Here is a 15,474-nt window from a genome sequence, read left to right as displayed (position 1 = left end):
TGTATGTCGATGTTCATAGCAGCTTTATTTGGAAAAGGCCAAAAACTGGAAACAACCCAGATGTCCCGACAGGACAATGAATATACCACAGGACACCATTTGGCAAGGAGGAGGAACTGACACAGTGACCTGGAACAGTCTCCAGAGCACTCCGCAGAATGAAGTCCATCCCAAAGGCCGTGCATGGCACATACCCTTAAACGACATTGTTGACATGACAGTGACAGAGCTGAGCAACAGTCTAATGGTCCCAGGCCTTAGGGCTGGAGCAGGTGGCTCTGAGGGACGGTCTGGGGGGACCCTGGCAGTGACTCAGGTCTGCAGAGGTGGCCGGGATGCAGAGCCCCAGGGCCCTGCACACTCTAGTTTGTGAGACGGGGGGCACTGAAGAAAGCCAGATAAAGGACGTGCGGGCTCTGCGTCTTTGCACTTCCTATGCATCTGCAGTTACCGTAGAGAACAAAGTTAGGTCAAAAGAAGCAATGGCTTTAAGCGCATCCTGGCATCCTACCCTGGACTCCAATACCCCAATACCGGAAACTAAAGAGAAAGTGAACTCTAAACCAAGGCCTCAGTTAAGAGTACTCCAATGTTAACATTTCAGTTTTGATAAATGTAACAAGGCTATTTAACATATTAACATTAGGAGAAGCTGGTAAAGGGCACAGGGAGTAGTCTAGGAGGAAGTTAAAACTACTTCAAGATCACAGGCCTGGGGGTCAAGGTGAGCACGGGTATCCAAGGTTCTAACTTGATTCTGAGGGTCAGCCAAAATTTAGAATTCTCTTTTGGAGAGAGGTAATTTAAAGCCTTTGTTTCCAACCTGGGTTTGTTCTCAGAGCATATTCCATTTGAGTATTTTTCTCAGCAAGCGTACCACTCTTCTCTTGGTCTCCCAAGGGCCCACATTCTTTTAAGGAAGGTTCCAGAAATCCTCCCTTCCTACCCCAACGTATGGTCCCAGAATTGAAACTGTGTAAAGAAAGCATAGGTAAACTAGAAGAGAAGACAGTGTCTTCCCATCCCCGTGTTTCTAAAACATCACTGGAAGCAGAAAAGCCCACAGAATTTGAATATTTCAGAGATATGAGAAAACCTTGACTTCTTAGCAAGTGACAAGGACGTAGCAGGCTCACAACCGATCTTCACTGACTGCTTCCATTTACGTTACAGGGCACACCTTCCTGGACGTTGTCCAACAGGCGGTCCTGGGTCGTCAACATCCAACTTTGGCCTTCCACAAATGGCCTCAAACAGAAACCGACAACACCGTGGTGGCTGTGCCCGAGTGGGAAGCAATGCAGACTGACCCTGGCTCATAACTTGAGGAGTCAGAGGAGCTTCCTCCACAGGAGGGAGCAGAACCAGGGCACGGACCTGCCCGGGAGCTGTGCTTAGATTTGGCACATGAAAAACTGGGGTACATGAATCAAAATATGGCATTGTAAGGGAAGCCAAAAAGTACACGACCAGGCCCCAGATTTAAACTTCCACCAAAACCCTTAACTCTTGGTTTGCTCAGAAAGTGGCGCCAGCAACAGAGGGTTGGCCAATCAAAAGCAGAATGAGCACAGGCCAAGGCCAAGGCCAAGGCAGTGGCCGTATCCACATGGCCCTGGGCTCAGGGAGACATATAAACACACTGTGCTGTGACAGCATGGGGGGTGGGGTGGAGCTAGGACCTGGGAACTAGAGATGATGCTGTTTCTTTTGTCCCCTAGGAAACAGGCTTCTGGAGGGCTGCTCTGTCAATCCCATCTCCTCAAGGACAGCAGGAAGGGCTGCAGGCTCTGGCACTGAGGAGGCCCAGGACCCACAGCTTATTAGGCCATCTAAAACGTGGCCAGGATAGGTGGGGACAGGCTGGCATAAAGCTCCTGCTTGGCTCTCCTGCTCCCCAAACGCTTGTCCATTTCTAGCTCAGGGCTGTCTGGCAAGCAGTTACACGCCTGGGTTCCGCCCAGGGCTCTCCTCCACTGGGATGCTGCTGGGTCTGTTGCTGTTGGTGGACCCTAAGGAAAAGGGAAAAAGAAAATGGCATTCACACTAGTCAAGAGTGCATGCTCTGCAAAACCCAAGTACTGAACCTTTAGGACAAGGAGCTGCAGCCCGGACAGATAGGCCTCAGAACACCTCAAGAACCACCAAAGCCATTAGGAACATGGTCAGCAGGTTTCAAGAGAGAAGTTCACTGCCAGGCCAGACGCCACCCAGGAAGGACAAGGACCGGCTACAGACTATCCCGTCCCTGGTCTGCCGAGTGTTGTTTCCCTTCTTTGGGGAGGGAGGGCTTGAGACTGGGTCTGACACTGCGCAGGCTGAGCTGGAACCCCTCATCTCTAGCTCTTAAGAACGGAGCTAAAGGTGTACCACCACAGTTGGCTTTAGGCTTAAGTTTATTAATTTCTTTCTTTTTTTCTGATTTTTTTGGATTTGATTTTTTCGAGACAGGGTTTCTCTGTGTAGCCCTGGCTGTCCTGGAACTGACTCTGTAGCCCAGGCTGGCCTCGAACTCAGAAATCTGCCTGCCTCTGCCTCCCAGAGTGCTGGGATTACAGGCGTGTGTCATTTCATTTTTCAAAGTAAGCCAGTTTCTCTTTTGGTGTGTACATATGCACATGTGATGGCATGCGTGTGTCATGATGTATGGAGGTCAGATGACCATCTCTGAGAATCAATTCTTACCTTCTTAGGTTCTGGGGACTAAACTTGGCGCATAAGGTTTGGCGCCAAGCGTCTCTACCCATAGCGCCATATTGCCAGCCCTTATTTGGTTTTGAGACAAAGTCTTGCTGAGTGGCTTGGGATTCACCATGTAGTGCAGAGTGACCACATACTCAAGGCAGTCCCCTGCCTCATCCTCTGGAGTGCTGAGGTTATTAGCATGAGCCATGGTACCTACAGGGTGCTATGCAGTTTCTACTTCAGGAGGCTCAGGCAGCTGCGCTGGGCAAAAAGAACCTCTGTGGATAACCAAGAGTCCCTGAGCTACAGCTGTAAGGGAACCTATTGCTCCAGGACTAGCCAGGTGTCTCGTGTCCCCTTGCCTTCTAGAAAAAGTAAATACTGGGAAAGTAAAATGTAGTGCCTCTCCCAACTCCTCCCTCCGAGCGAACAAGAGCAGCACACCCCAGTTGGGGACACCGCCCGCGGTGCCGGCCAACAGCTAACAGACGGAAAGGAAAGCAGCGGGGAGGGGAGGGAGATATTTACCTTGGTGTCCTCTTAAAACAAAAAATGCTCACTAGTCCACAGTCATTTATCAACTGCAGTTTCCAAGTGTGCCAAAGAGGGAAAGGTGGACTGGGAAGGCTGAGGAGAGCAGAGAAAAGAGAGAAGAGGAAACAGGCTGTTGAGTGGCAGGGACCCGCCTCAGCTCCACACCACCAGGAGGGCTGGGGAGAGCTCTATACCACACAAGTGTTGCTGGGACCACAGAAGGACATCACCAATCCCGGAGCTGCACGGTGAGTGGTCCCACAAACACACTACGTGGAAGACCATCGGAATCGGAGGCCAGGGCTCAGAAAACTTGGCAAAGGGCCAAGAGCTTAGGTTTTACAAGTCACTGGCTGCCCCACCTACTCAGCTGCACCTTTGCCACCCAGGAGCAGCCAGACAGAACTCAGAATAGCCAGCCCTAATGAAACCTTGCTTATAAGCTCAGGCACCACAGTTTGCCGACCCCCGAGGTAGGCAATTCTTTTTTTTTTTTTTTTTTGGATTTTTTTGGATTTGGTTTTTTTTTCGAGACAGGGTTTCTCTCTATAGCCCTGGCTGTTCTGGAACTCACTCTGTAGATCAGGCTGGCCTTGAACTCAGAAATCCACCTGCTTCTGCCTCTCAGAGTGCTGGGATTACAGGTGTGCGCCACCACAGCCCAGCTCGAGGTAGGCAATTCTTGTACCTTTCAAACATTTCAAACCTTTCAATAAAGGCACGACTTAATCAGTGTTCCATTGAAACCAGTTCTGTGCAGTAACACTAATCTCCTCAGAGACAGACAGACACAGGAAGACCCCAAAGTTAGGCAGACCTCAGTGGGGCAAGCATCAGATCATATTTAGGTGAAAATTGCCAACATTATGTTGGCAAACAGGGTGGACAAACCGTTACATAGGAGAAATGGCCCATGAGCTGCTGTAAATTACTCTTTTGTAGGACAGCCTCAAAGAATAGGCAGAGGAATCAGAAAGATCTCTACAGAGAGCAGAGGTGCCTCGAACGGTAGGGTGCCTGGTGCGGGCAAGGCTCTATGATCAATCCCCCAAGCACCTGGAAAGGGAGGGAGGAGGGAAGGAGGGGGCACTCCCTGGTGGAAAGCACCCTCAGAGGAGAGACACCGTTCCCAGCTTGGGGCTGCACACTGAGTACAGTCCGTACAGTCTGAGCAGTGGAGGGAGCCAGAAAGCATTCATGTTCCAAAACCAAGTCTCGATAAAGCTAATGTGGCCATGGGGACATCTCCCCTGGAATCTTTTACAGGAAGCCAAGGCCAGTACTGTATCATGGTCTAAACATGCCTTTCTGAAACCGAGGGTGGCCCGTGCCCACAGCCAGGACTGCAAGGTCTGCAGGCTGGCCCAGGAATACCCAGAGCTACAGCCCTCGGGCTGAGCCCTCACTGGGGCTCAGGGTCATGGGTCTCTGTCCTTTGTACCTGTGTATCACCTGATTCAGAAAGCAATTTCTACTGTAAAAAACGTGCTCGTGAGCTCCGAGTTCCTGGGAGGCAGCAACCACGGGCACTCACGGATTGGACAAGCCCAGCGTCCCCACCTCTCAGGATGGGCGGCTCTGCCAGTGGAGACAGCAGCTCTAAATGGTGCTTGCAGAGTAAGTGCCAGGTGACAACCCGGCTCCCTTGGGTGGCAGAACGGGAGTATTCCAGAATACTTCCAAGGATCAACTCAAGAAGCAGCAGAAAACCCCTGGCTTTTCAGAGCCCACACCACGGATTCTGTGAGGCAGGCCAATGCCTACCCACAATGCAAACCGCCTCCCACGCAAGCGCCCTCTGTGTCCAGCTCTAGAGACCCTCACTGTCAACACGTGTTGACTTAGCGTCACACCAAGTGTTCCCTGGCCCTGGAACCTATTCTCTAGCCCTAACCCTGATCTCAGCAGGCTGAGGGTTTCTAAACTGAACATCTCTCCACTGATCAAGAACTAAGCCAATCTCTAAGAGGCCACTGAGAGAAAATACTAGGCTCTATTTGAAGTGGCATTTGGTCTATAATTCGGTATAATCCAAGTTTCTGCAAACAGCAGGAAAGACAAGGATGCACAGAGAAACGGAGGGATGCGAGACGGGGAGTCAGGGAGCAGAAGCACGCTGACGGCTGGGCCCCAGCACCACAATGCAGTGTGGCACTTACCTGCTGTCTCTCTAGGCCTGTCACCAAGGAGCCTGGTCTGGCTGCCCGGGATGGCCTGCAGCTCAGCATTCTCTGGGGATGGAGGCAAGCTTTGGGCTCGGGTAGCCAGGAGTGCATTAAGGTACTGCAGCCGTGTGACCTAGAGGAGAAGAGAGTAAAGAGATTACCCAGCAGGTGCCTCAGAACTCTGCTAACCTCTGACTTCTGATGGGCAGGACTTTGAACTGGTGAAAGGCAGAAAGCCTCCACGCCAAAGGGTTTTAGGTTTTGGTTTTTGGTCAAGTGTCAGGACCACCAACAAAGAGATCAGATGTAAGGCTTCCTTCCAGACACGCCCAGACCCCAGCAGTCCAGGGGGCAGGAGGCCCCACCACTCAGGGTGTGAGCACGTCTTCTCGAGCTGAGTTCAATCTCCATCCTCACACTGACCAGCTGGACTAGCCCCTCCTCAGGGTACAAGGGCAGTTAAGGGAGCACCACCATGCAGCCCTTAATGACAGTCACCTTAATGAGCTGCAGGTCAGAAAGGGCCCTCACAGTGTAGTCAGGACAGTACGTGCAGGAGCGGGTACTGTCGGCTGGTTCAGGCTGCAGGTCATGGCGGATGAGCTGGCGTGAAGACACTGGGGACTGGTGAGCTACAGAAGAAAGGATAAGCGGCGGCAGTGGAACGCAACAGGACCCCAGGGCCTACCCCTCAAGTCACCCTTGAGAGGATGACGAGAACATGGAAAAGCGGGGAGCCACCCTGGAGCGTTTGCAGGGATCGACTCAAGATAAACAAGGCAGAAATGCAGCTCTGCCCGCCACACTGCCTGGTGACAAGAAGCTCACTATGGGCAGACACAGAGACCTGCTGTAGCACCAGAGTGTCAGGGGCAGTTCTGCTAGCCATATCCACAACCCTCAACCTTGTGACTCCAAAGGGGCCACAGCTTACCTGAAGATGGAGCTGTCAGTGCGGACACTCCATAGTACGTGAAGGCCCCATTCTCAAACTTCAGGCCCTCTTTCCCAATTTCCACCTCGACCTTGCCCTGGGAAGATGACAGAGGTGGAGAGGTTATCTCTTCCATCATGCATGCGTGCGTTTGTGTGTGTGTGTGTGTACACGGAGAAGCCATCAGCCCCCATGTCTAAGGGAGATGACAGAGGTGGAGAGGTTATCTATCTCTTCCATCATGCATGCGTGGTTTGTGTTTTTGTGTGTGTGTGTGTGTGTGTGTGTACGTGTACATGGAGAAGCCATCAGCCCCTGTGTCTAAGGGAGATGACAAGGTGGAGAGGTCATCTCTTCCATCATACGTGCATGCGTTTGTGTGTGTGTACGTGTGTGGGTACGTGCGTGCGTTTGTGTTTGTGTGTGCGTGTGTGTGTGCATGTGTGTGTGTGTGCATGCGTGCGTGCGTGCGTGTGCGTGTGCGTGTGTACGTGTCCACGGAGAAGCCATCAGCCCCCGTGTCTAAGGGTGTATGTCCGGATCACTCACTCTCAGGCTCCAGGCCTGGGCAGCCACGGTTACCTGCAGAATGAGAATGAAGTAGTCCACCGGCCGGCTGCGCTGGTACAGATAATGGTGTGCGGCCAAGCGGTTGCTCTCGTCAAAGGTCACCTCCTGGTTGACACTGGGATGCTTCAGCAGGTGCAGCAAGACTTTCTCAGAGACTCGCACTGGGCTGAACACATCCACCTCTGCCCCACGGTGGGAGAAAGGGACAGTGTCCACTGGGGCCCAAATGGCCTGTCATCACACCTGCCTCCTGCTGCCTCCTGGGCTCTCCCAGTGGCCCCTGGGCTGCGGCAGTCCACACAAGAGAGCCAAGAGGACATACGACATGAGCCAGATGAGGTTCCCAGAACACGCCTTACCAGGAGACACCAGCTAGCTCTGTCCAGCTCGCTAGGAGCCTGGTGTCTGGCCTGGGTGGTTTCTTGACCCTCTGGGTGGTGAGACCAGGGGCAAGGACCACCCTTCACCCTCACCTCGGGAAAGGAAGCGCTGGGTGGCCAGGAGCAGCTGAGGCGAGAGTTTTACTTTATATTCATCATCAGACACCTTGAATAAGGAGAATTCCTCCTTTCTCTTGAGAGGGGCGCCCAGGGCGACGGTCTTCTTCCTCACCTTTGTGTCTGCTGGGGTAGTGAAGAGATGGCGTGAATAATAGGTGCCAGCACCCAACCGTGAACACAACCAGAGCGAGGGCTTCGCTGCCTAGCCTTCCCAAGAGGGCCTAAGGAAACCACCTTGGGACTGTTTCCTGCAAGACACTGAGCTGCCCTGCCCACCAGACAATACTCCTAGTGACTGGGTCCCTAGAGGGTGACAGCTCACATTTGGCCACACCCTGAGGAAGACTGGCGCTCCTGCTGTTAGGGTTGCAGAAGAGACTGCCCCTCAGAATCCCCCTGCCTGACTATCACCCACACCAAATGGCAGCAGCTACCCTGGTGACCTGCATCAGTCCAGGAACAGAACTGAGGACACAGACATGGCAGTGCAGTGTCCCAAGTGGCCATGTGAGGCTCCAGCTACCAAAGGTCCCACAACCTGCTTGGTTTGTTTTGGAGACAGGGTCTACTATGTGGCCTTGGATGGCTTCGAACTCTAGAGATTCACCTGCCTCTGCCTGGCATCTGGATTTTTTTTAAAATACTTAATAGCAACATTTCCTTTTTTTTTTTTTTAAATATTACTTTAAATTGAAATGTTTTTTAACCTGTGATCAAACTCTGCCCCATTCCAGCTAGACAATACTCTTACTACTAAGCATCATATCCGATTCAGACTGCATCAGGAGCTAAGCAAGGAGAAATGTGGGCCGGCAGAGGCACAGAAAGCATGGGCCTGCCAAGAGCAGCCTCTCCCAGTGATGGAGGGCTCCTACAGAGCCTCTGTCCACACAGGTTGGTCTGCCTGGCTTGTATGGAGGGGCGGAGGAGGGGAGGCCTGGCCTGGCCGGAGCTCCGTTCAGTTTTCAACAGCATTAAGATCCACAAGCCTCGGAGTAAGAGAAGAGCAGCTGTCAGACTCACGGTAGTCTTCAGACTCATCTAGGATCTCCGCCCTGACGATCTCCTCGATGACGTCCTCCAGGGTGACCAGGCCCAGCACCTCGTAGAAGGGGTCGCCCTCGCCTTCGTTGTTCACCTTCTGCACGATGGCCAGGTGGGACTTGCCTGTGGGAGGGACACTTATTTGCAGCCTGCAGGGACCCTGACAACTGCTCAGCCTGCTGAGTCAGAGTGCCTGCCGGGTTTCTGAATTCCTCCTGCTAGTGCTGGGCTGGCAGAAGTTAGCGGGCAGGCGCCATTCCCACAGGGCTGACCTGCCACGGGGTACAAACTCGTGAGGCCAGGCAGGGAAGGTCACGAGTGTAGCATGTGAGCTTTGAATTCTCAAACCCAAAGGCTGGGCTCTGAAGGCCACTCAGCTCAGCTCCCCCTTGCGAGAGTGAGTTCCTCTAGGTACCTAACAGGAAGGACTAACATCCCTACACTCCTGGACTTCTCTGAAAGAGGCTCAGGCTCTGTGGCCTGCTGCACCAGGATGATTCAATAATGAACGGGAGAAGGCCCCACGCATGCCAGTACATGGTAAGCCAGAGTGTGAAGGCCTGTCCAGAAGGCCCGTCCAAGGCAGCAGGGGACAGCAGGGAGGCTCTAGGGATTAACATTGTGTCCCCATAGACAGGACCGAATACACCGCAGGGCAGAAGCACAGTCTGCCTGGGCCAGCTCCACGGAACCATGGCAGCTATGACTGCCACAAGAGGCTGAAATAACCAGACCAAAGGCTCTAAAATTTTCATTTTCGTTAGCAGGCTCAAACACATTGTGATTATCTGGAGGCTGGAAGACCTACCATGATGCACACCTCGTGCGTGCGTGCGTGCGTGCGTGCGTGCGTGCGAGTGTGCCCCTCATGTTTTCTGTTGCCAGCACTGCCCTATGCCTCAAGCCCCTTAGCTCTCTGCTACAGCGACCATGTATGTGTGCACACGGTCTGGAAAAATCACATGCTAACATTCCTCCCATAGACTGAGGCCTGACTCATCAGCACTGTGACAATCACTTGGCTTCTGACAGACGACACTGAACCAGACCTCAAGCTGGCAAAGGCAGAGACTGAGTGAAAGCTTACCCCTAATCCTTCCTTTGCTTCAAGAGGTCCCTGGGCCTGGCGGGGAAGAAAGCAGGGCCTGACTGCTTCATAGAAAACAAGTCACTGCAGCGCCAAAGCACTCTCTTTCAGGCACAAAATAATGCCTGCTGGAGGCTCCTTTCCCCCGTGGACACAATTCCCAACCTAATGCTGCCTGAACTGACCACATGCAGCAGGGCCCCAAGAGGTAGCAGACAGGGTACCAGAGACTCGAGCTCCAGGAAGGTCAGTGGCCAGCACAGGCTGATGCTTGGTAGGGGGTGAAGTAACCGAGGATTGTAATGCCCTTTGCTCCTTCTTTCCTTTTTTTCTTTTTCTTTTGTTTTTGTTTTGTTGAGACAGGATTTCTTTGTATGGCTTTGGCTGTCCTGGAACTTGCTTTGTAGACCAGGCTAGCCTCAAACTCAGAGATCTACCTGCCTCTGCACCCAAGTACCAGGATTAAAGGTGTGCGCTACCACTGTCTGGCTGTCCTTTGTTCTTAAGAGGAGAAAAGTATACAGGACTTGGGAGGAAAGGACCCACATACAGAAATGCAGCGGCCAAGGAGCTTCTCATTCACCACAGGACCCTGGCTTCTAGAGGCATGTCACCGAGCAGCTTCTGGGACAGTCCTTTGAACAGAGAGGCATTCACCGGTCTTCAGCGTCTGGATGCTTGGCTCTCCAGAGGCCGCCCACCCCAAAACTGAAGCCCCCACACCATGGCTGAGCCAGCAGCGACATTTCCTTTTCCTTCCTATTGACATGCTGAGTGGAACCTGCTCCATTCCCCACCCTAAAACCCAAGCGCTGAGGCTTCTGCCCGGCCACACACCTCCATCCTTTGGTCTGTGCCAGTCCTCGGCTACCTGGGCTCAGATTACAGCTGTGCCTGGTGAATGAAGGCCATCCACATTCATTCTCCCAGTCCCTCCTCAGCCCCGGGACCAAAGATCAAGGGCAAAAACCCCATGGCAGAGAGCCTGACTGACGCACCCCTGGCTCTGGGCTCCTTCCCTAGCACTCGGGGGAAAAAAGCCGAGGACACCCCTTGCTGACCTCTCCTTCTACCCCGACCCCCCCCTTACAAAGTCAGGACATTCTGAGACGCTCACTTCTGCAGTCCAGCCTGGTCCCAGCCAACTTTTCCAGCCCCATCCCCCGGCATGCTCTGTGCTCCCGGGGTTTCTGGACCACTCCGGTAGCTCTGGGGATAGATTAGTTAACCCTGACTCTGCAGTCGATATCAGCAGCCTGTAAGAAATCTACCCCTTGGGATGCAACTCCAATGTAAGAAAATACTCACCTGCTCCTGGCTCCAGCCCTTAAGGAAACCAAAAGGCTATCATACAGGAAGACTCCGAGGCGCCCTCCAATACAACCTCTGGCTCCACAGCCCTGAGGCAAGCACAGCACATGTCCTCTAGTCCACCTCCTAACGCCTCCTGTGGCACCTGACCTGGCTTCCCTGAGTCAGAGACACTCTAGGTGTGGGACACACTTGGGTGGCAGAAGCCAAAGCCACACAATGAGACTCTGTCTCCATAAACAGAACCAAGGCAGTGCTCCTGGCTCCTGCAGATCAGATGACCCACGTCCATAAGGTGACACACAAGGACTCCGCTCATCGTTCCTCGGTGAACATCTTAACTAAGGGTCTGCAGTGAAAAAACAGCTCTCTTCCGCATCGTCCTTAACACTATTACTAATGCCCAAGGCTTACATTCAGCTCTCTCCAGAGAGGGTCAACCCTTATCCCCCCACAGTCCTAACCTGACTTGCAGAGGCGAAGCCCAGGTCCTGCTGGAATGATGAATACCTCCCCTGCTCATCCCCCTCCCCGATCGCACGGTGGCTTCAAAGTCACAATCCTCCTGCCTCCGGCCTCAACTGGGATGTTTCTTTCCTACTCATACAGGTCAATCAGAACTTGCTCTGGCAAGGCGTAAGCCACTGTCCTTGATGAGACTGAGCAATCTAGAGAGGCTTTGGGGGCCTCAAAGGGACGGGGATGGTCTCTATATTCCTCTCCTAACGGAAGGTTTACGACTATTCTGGAAGAAATGGACCCTATCTGTCCAGGGTCACCCTTAAAAGGCTATTTTGCCTGCACGATCTCCCAGGAATGAGTCACCAGACCGACAAGCACACCAGACCTTAGTCTCTCTTCTTTGAGAAACTAATAAAGCAAGAGAGCAGCAGCCGGCTTCCTAGGACCTGGACCCCGGGCAGGGCAGAAACCCTGCCTGCTGGCTCCCACTGTGAGGAAGTGACTTGCTTTAGGTTACAGCAGCCCAGACACCATACTACCTACTCACTCCCTAGAAGGAGTCCCCAGGACCAAGTTCTAGGATAAAGCCAGGACACACCTGAGAGGTCAGAAACAATCAGACCTGCTTACTCAAGCCTCCTGGTCACCCATTCATGATCTACACACAGGTCTCCTGCCAAGACACAGGAGACTGGGCATGCAGGGTGTCCGTCAGAGCCTGGCACGCACTGCGTTCAATACAAGAGCAGCGAGCGTATCGTCACGTCACCGAGAACTGCCTGTCAGTGACTGTCCAGGAGCTCACTGACAGCCCTGGGCTGAACCTGCAGGTTCCCCGGCTGAGGGAGCCTTAATCCTTTTGCTGTCTCATCATGCAGCCCAATCCAGCCGGAGCCTGGCACACGTCCCCCCCTACACTCCGTCCACCCTACACTCCGTCCACCCTACACTCCACAGAAGCACGTCTGGTGCGCAGGAGCACCCAGGCTCTGGAAGGCGGCCTAAGGACGAGGAGGGTGGTGTACTACAGAGGCGCCTGCACCTTGTTGTTTTTATTTCAAGATAGGATCTCTGTGTGGCCCTGGGTGTCCATGAACTCAGACACCTGCGGCTTCTGCTCCCCAAGTGCTGGGATTGAATGTGCGTGCCACCTGCCCCTAGGGGCCCGCACATTAACATGTGGAGAGCCTCATAGTCTTTACTTTCAACCTTAGATGTTCAAATACATTTGCTCTTCCAGAAGACCTGGGATTTGGTTGCCAGCACCCATGCAGTGCCTCACAACCATTTATAACTCCAGTTCCAGGCGATCTGAAGGCCTCTTCTGACCTTCTCAGACACCAGGCACACACACAGTATACACAAACATGTAGGCAAACACTCACACACATAAAATAAGTAAATCTTAAAAAACAAAAAAGGCTGCTCAGACAGAATGAAAGGAGTTGGTGAGAATGGAGAGTTAAGGGAGAGTCCCTGAGACATTAAGGCCAAAAAGGGGTGACTGGAGCTGGGGGTGTGGTATGGGAAGAGCGGGTAGCTGAAAAACAATTCAAATGAAAGGGAGGAGGCTGGAGAGATGGCTGTCAAGAGCAGCAGCGGAGCAGGGCAGTGGTGGCACACACCTGTAATCCCAGCACTTGGGAGGCAGAGGCAGGCGGATTTCTGAGTTCGAGGCCAGCCTGGTCTACAAAGTGAGTTCCAAGACTGCTGGGGCTACACAGAGAAACCCTGTCTCGAAAAACCAAAGGGAAACAAAAAACAAAAAACAAAAACCAAGCGCAGCAGAGGACCCAGGGTTCGGTTCCCAGGATCCACGGGGCGGCAGTCTGTAACTCCTGTCCCAAGGAACCTAGCGCCCTCTTCTGGCCTCCATAGGCACTGCATGCATCAGGAACACAATACAGGCACAATACACGTCACAATAAAAATCTCAAAAAAAAGAAAGAAAGCAAAGAAAGGAAAGGAAAGGAAGGAAGGAAGGAAGGAAGGAAGGAAGGAAGGAAGGAAGGAAGGAAGGAAGGAAGGAAGGAAGGAAGGAAGGGAGAGAGAGAGAGAGAGAGAGAGAGAGAGAGAGAAAGAAAGAAAGAAAGAAAGAAAGAAAGAAAGAAAGAAAGAAAGAAAGAAAGAAAGAAAGAAGAGGGAGGAAGGATCCAGGAAGGAAAATTAAATCATTAGTCATAAGTTGGTTTCAATGACATTAAAATGAAAGTTCTCTCAGTACCCACAGCAAGTATTTATGAGTCCTTTCTAATCCCACAATCTGGAAAGGCCAGGACCCATCACAGGTCCAGCTAATTTAATGTTAAAAAGGCAAAGACAACAGTTTCCAGTTGCCTAACCCTCTTGACATCATTTTAGTTACTCTCCAAGAATCTGGGGCAGCTAGGGAGCCCATGTGCACAAAACGGCCTCGGAGAAGGAAACCTCTGGGATTAGGGCCAAGTAGGCATGCTTGCAGCCTGCCAATGGAGCGTCTATTCATTCATTTACTTCTGAGACAGAACCTTTGGCTCAGGCCGGCTTCCATCCGTCTAAATAGGGAGGTCACCATCTAAGTTTATGAGATGCTGGGGAGTGCTTAGGGATCCGTGTATGTTAAGCGAGCACTGAGCTACATCCACAGTTTTGTTTTTAACGAACAGGGTAACCACTTTCCGATCCTCCCGCATCAGACTCCCACAGCACTTCCTTCCGCTTCTAAAAGATGGGTCTTTAAATATTTCCTAGGGTCATTCCCAGGTGCAAGGCCTCCACTTTCTGGGAAGGGTCTATCTAGTTCCACTGCCTTCTCTGGCGGGGCGAGACTCTTTCTAACAGGGGCACCCCCTTCCTTACCTCGCTTGAACTCCTCCAAGACAGCGTCCAGTTTGGTGTCGTTGAAGACGAAGTGGAGTGGATGGTTGTAGAAGCGGGTGATGGTGCTGAGCGGCGTACAGTCCTCGGGGTCCACGAAGGCCAAGTCTTTGAGGTAGAGCATGTCCACGATGTTGGAGCGCTCCTCCTCGTACACTGGGATGCGCGTGTGGCCGCTCTGCATGATGCTGGCGAGGACGCTGAAGTCCAGGACAGTGTCGGAGTCCAGCATAAAGCAGTCTTCGAGCGGCGTGAGCACGTCCTCCACGGTGCGGTAGCGCAGCACTCCCTTGCTGAGGTCGCTGTAGGGGTCGCCGCCGCCGCGCGCCAGCTCCAGCACGCGCTCCCGCAGACGCCCGGGCCGCGCTGCCAGCTCCAGCAGCTGCCCGATGGGCAGCGCCACGGGCAAGGTGAGCAGCACCGCCAGGCGGCTGAGGCCCAGCGCGCGCGGCGCCAGCGCCAGCGCCCAGCGCCCGCTCACGGCGGCCGGCAGCACCTCACCCACCAGGAACACCAGCCCCGCGCAGCCCAGCACGGCGGGCACGGCCCGCTGGCCCGCCGCCCCGTACAGCAGCACCGCCAGTGCCGCCTGCGCCAGGCTGGCCAGCAGCAGCAGCGCGCCCAGGGCGCAGCCGGCCCAGCGCCGAGCGGGTTCCAGACGCCGCGCCGCCGCGCGCTCCGCCTCCGAGCCGCTCTCGCGCAGCACCTGCACCTCGGCCGGCGCCAGCGCCAGCGCGCTCAGTTGCAGGCCGCGCGCCACGGCCGCCAGGGCCAGCAGCCCGGCCGCCCCCAGCCCCAGAGCCCAGGGCGGCGCCGCCTCCTCCGCTGCCCCGCCGCCCGGCTCCACGCGCACAGCCAGCAGCGCGGAGCGCGGGTGGCCGGCCTCGGCGCGCAGGCGCAGCAGCGCGCGCCACTCGCCCGTGGGGGAGGCCGCCTCCCCGGGCTCCGTGGCCCGCCCGCCCTCGGGGCAGCCGGCGCCCTCGGGGGCTACCCAGGTCCAGGAGCTGTTGGCCAAGCCCGAGCAGAAGAGTCGCAAGCACAAAGTGGCCTCCGGCGCTGCCCTTCCGCGCAGGGAGCCCACGCCCGGCGCGCCGTCCTCCTCCGTGCAGAAGCTCAGCAGTCCCGCGCTCGGCGCCGCCTCCCCTGCGGCGCTGCCCAGACAGAGCACGGTAAGCACCCAGCCCAACCAACCCGCCACAGCCGCAGCCGCCGCCGCCATGGCCTGCTACCCCTTCTGGGCCTCGGGCGCAGCCTACCCCACTCACCCGCGCCTCTGCTGTTGTGGCCAATCGGCGCGGGCCTTCGCGTCACTTTAACCAATAAGCG

At 54.3% G+C, this 15,474-nt stretch overlaps 1 protein-coding gene across 3 annotated transcripts; it reads right to left on the bottom strand.

Annotated features, from left to right (window-relative positions):
- Positions 1-15,409, bottom strand: Cnnm3 (cyclin and CBS domain divalent metal cation transport mediator 3). 3 transcript variants are annotated; one of them, XM_052192965.1, is made up of 9 exons: positions 14,131-15,409; positions 8,412-8,555; positions 7,362-7,511; positions 6,901-7,070; positions 6,319-6,415; positions 5,883-6,016; positions 5,379-5,517; positions 3,214-3,312; positions 1,937-2,012 (listed from the first exon to the last, which is right to left on the bottom strand). In XM_052192965.1, the coding sequence occupies exons 1-8, from the start codon at positions 15,365-15,367 to the stop codon at positions 3,263-3,265; spliced, it is 2,121 nt and encodes a 706-aa protein (XP_052048925.1). In that variant the 5' UTR covers positions 15,368-15,409; the 3' UTR covers positions 1,937-2,012; positions 3,214-3,262. The 3 variants fall into 3 exon arrangements, with proteins under 3 accessions (XP_052048923.1, XP_052048924.1, XP_052048925.1); XM_052192963.1 differs by lacking the exon at positions 3,214-3,312 and having other exon boundaries at positions 1-2,012; XM_052192964.1 differs by lacking the exon at positions 3,214-3,312 and having other exon boundaries at positions 1-2,012; positions 7,362-7,508.
- Positions 15,410-15,474: the final 65 nt, after the last annotated feature.

The sequence above is a fragment of the Apodemus sylvaticus genome, chromosome 9 (assembly GCF_947179515.1).
Source record: "Apodemus sylvaticus chromosome 9, mApoSyl1.1, whole genome shotgun sequence".
In the NCBI taxonomy this organism is placed as follows: Eukaryota; Metazoa; Chordata; class Mammalia; order Rodentia; family Muridae; genus Apodemus; species Apodemus sylvaticus.
This window is presented reverse-complemented; position numbering and strand designations above follow the sequence as displayed.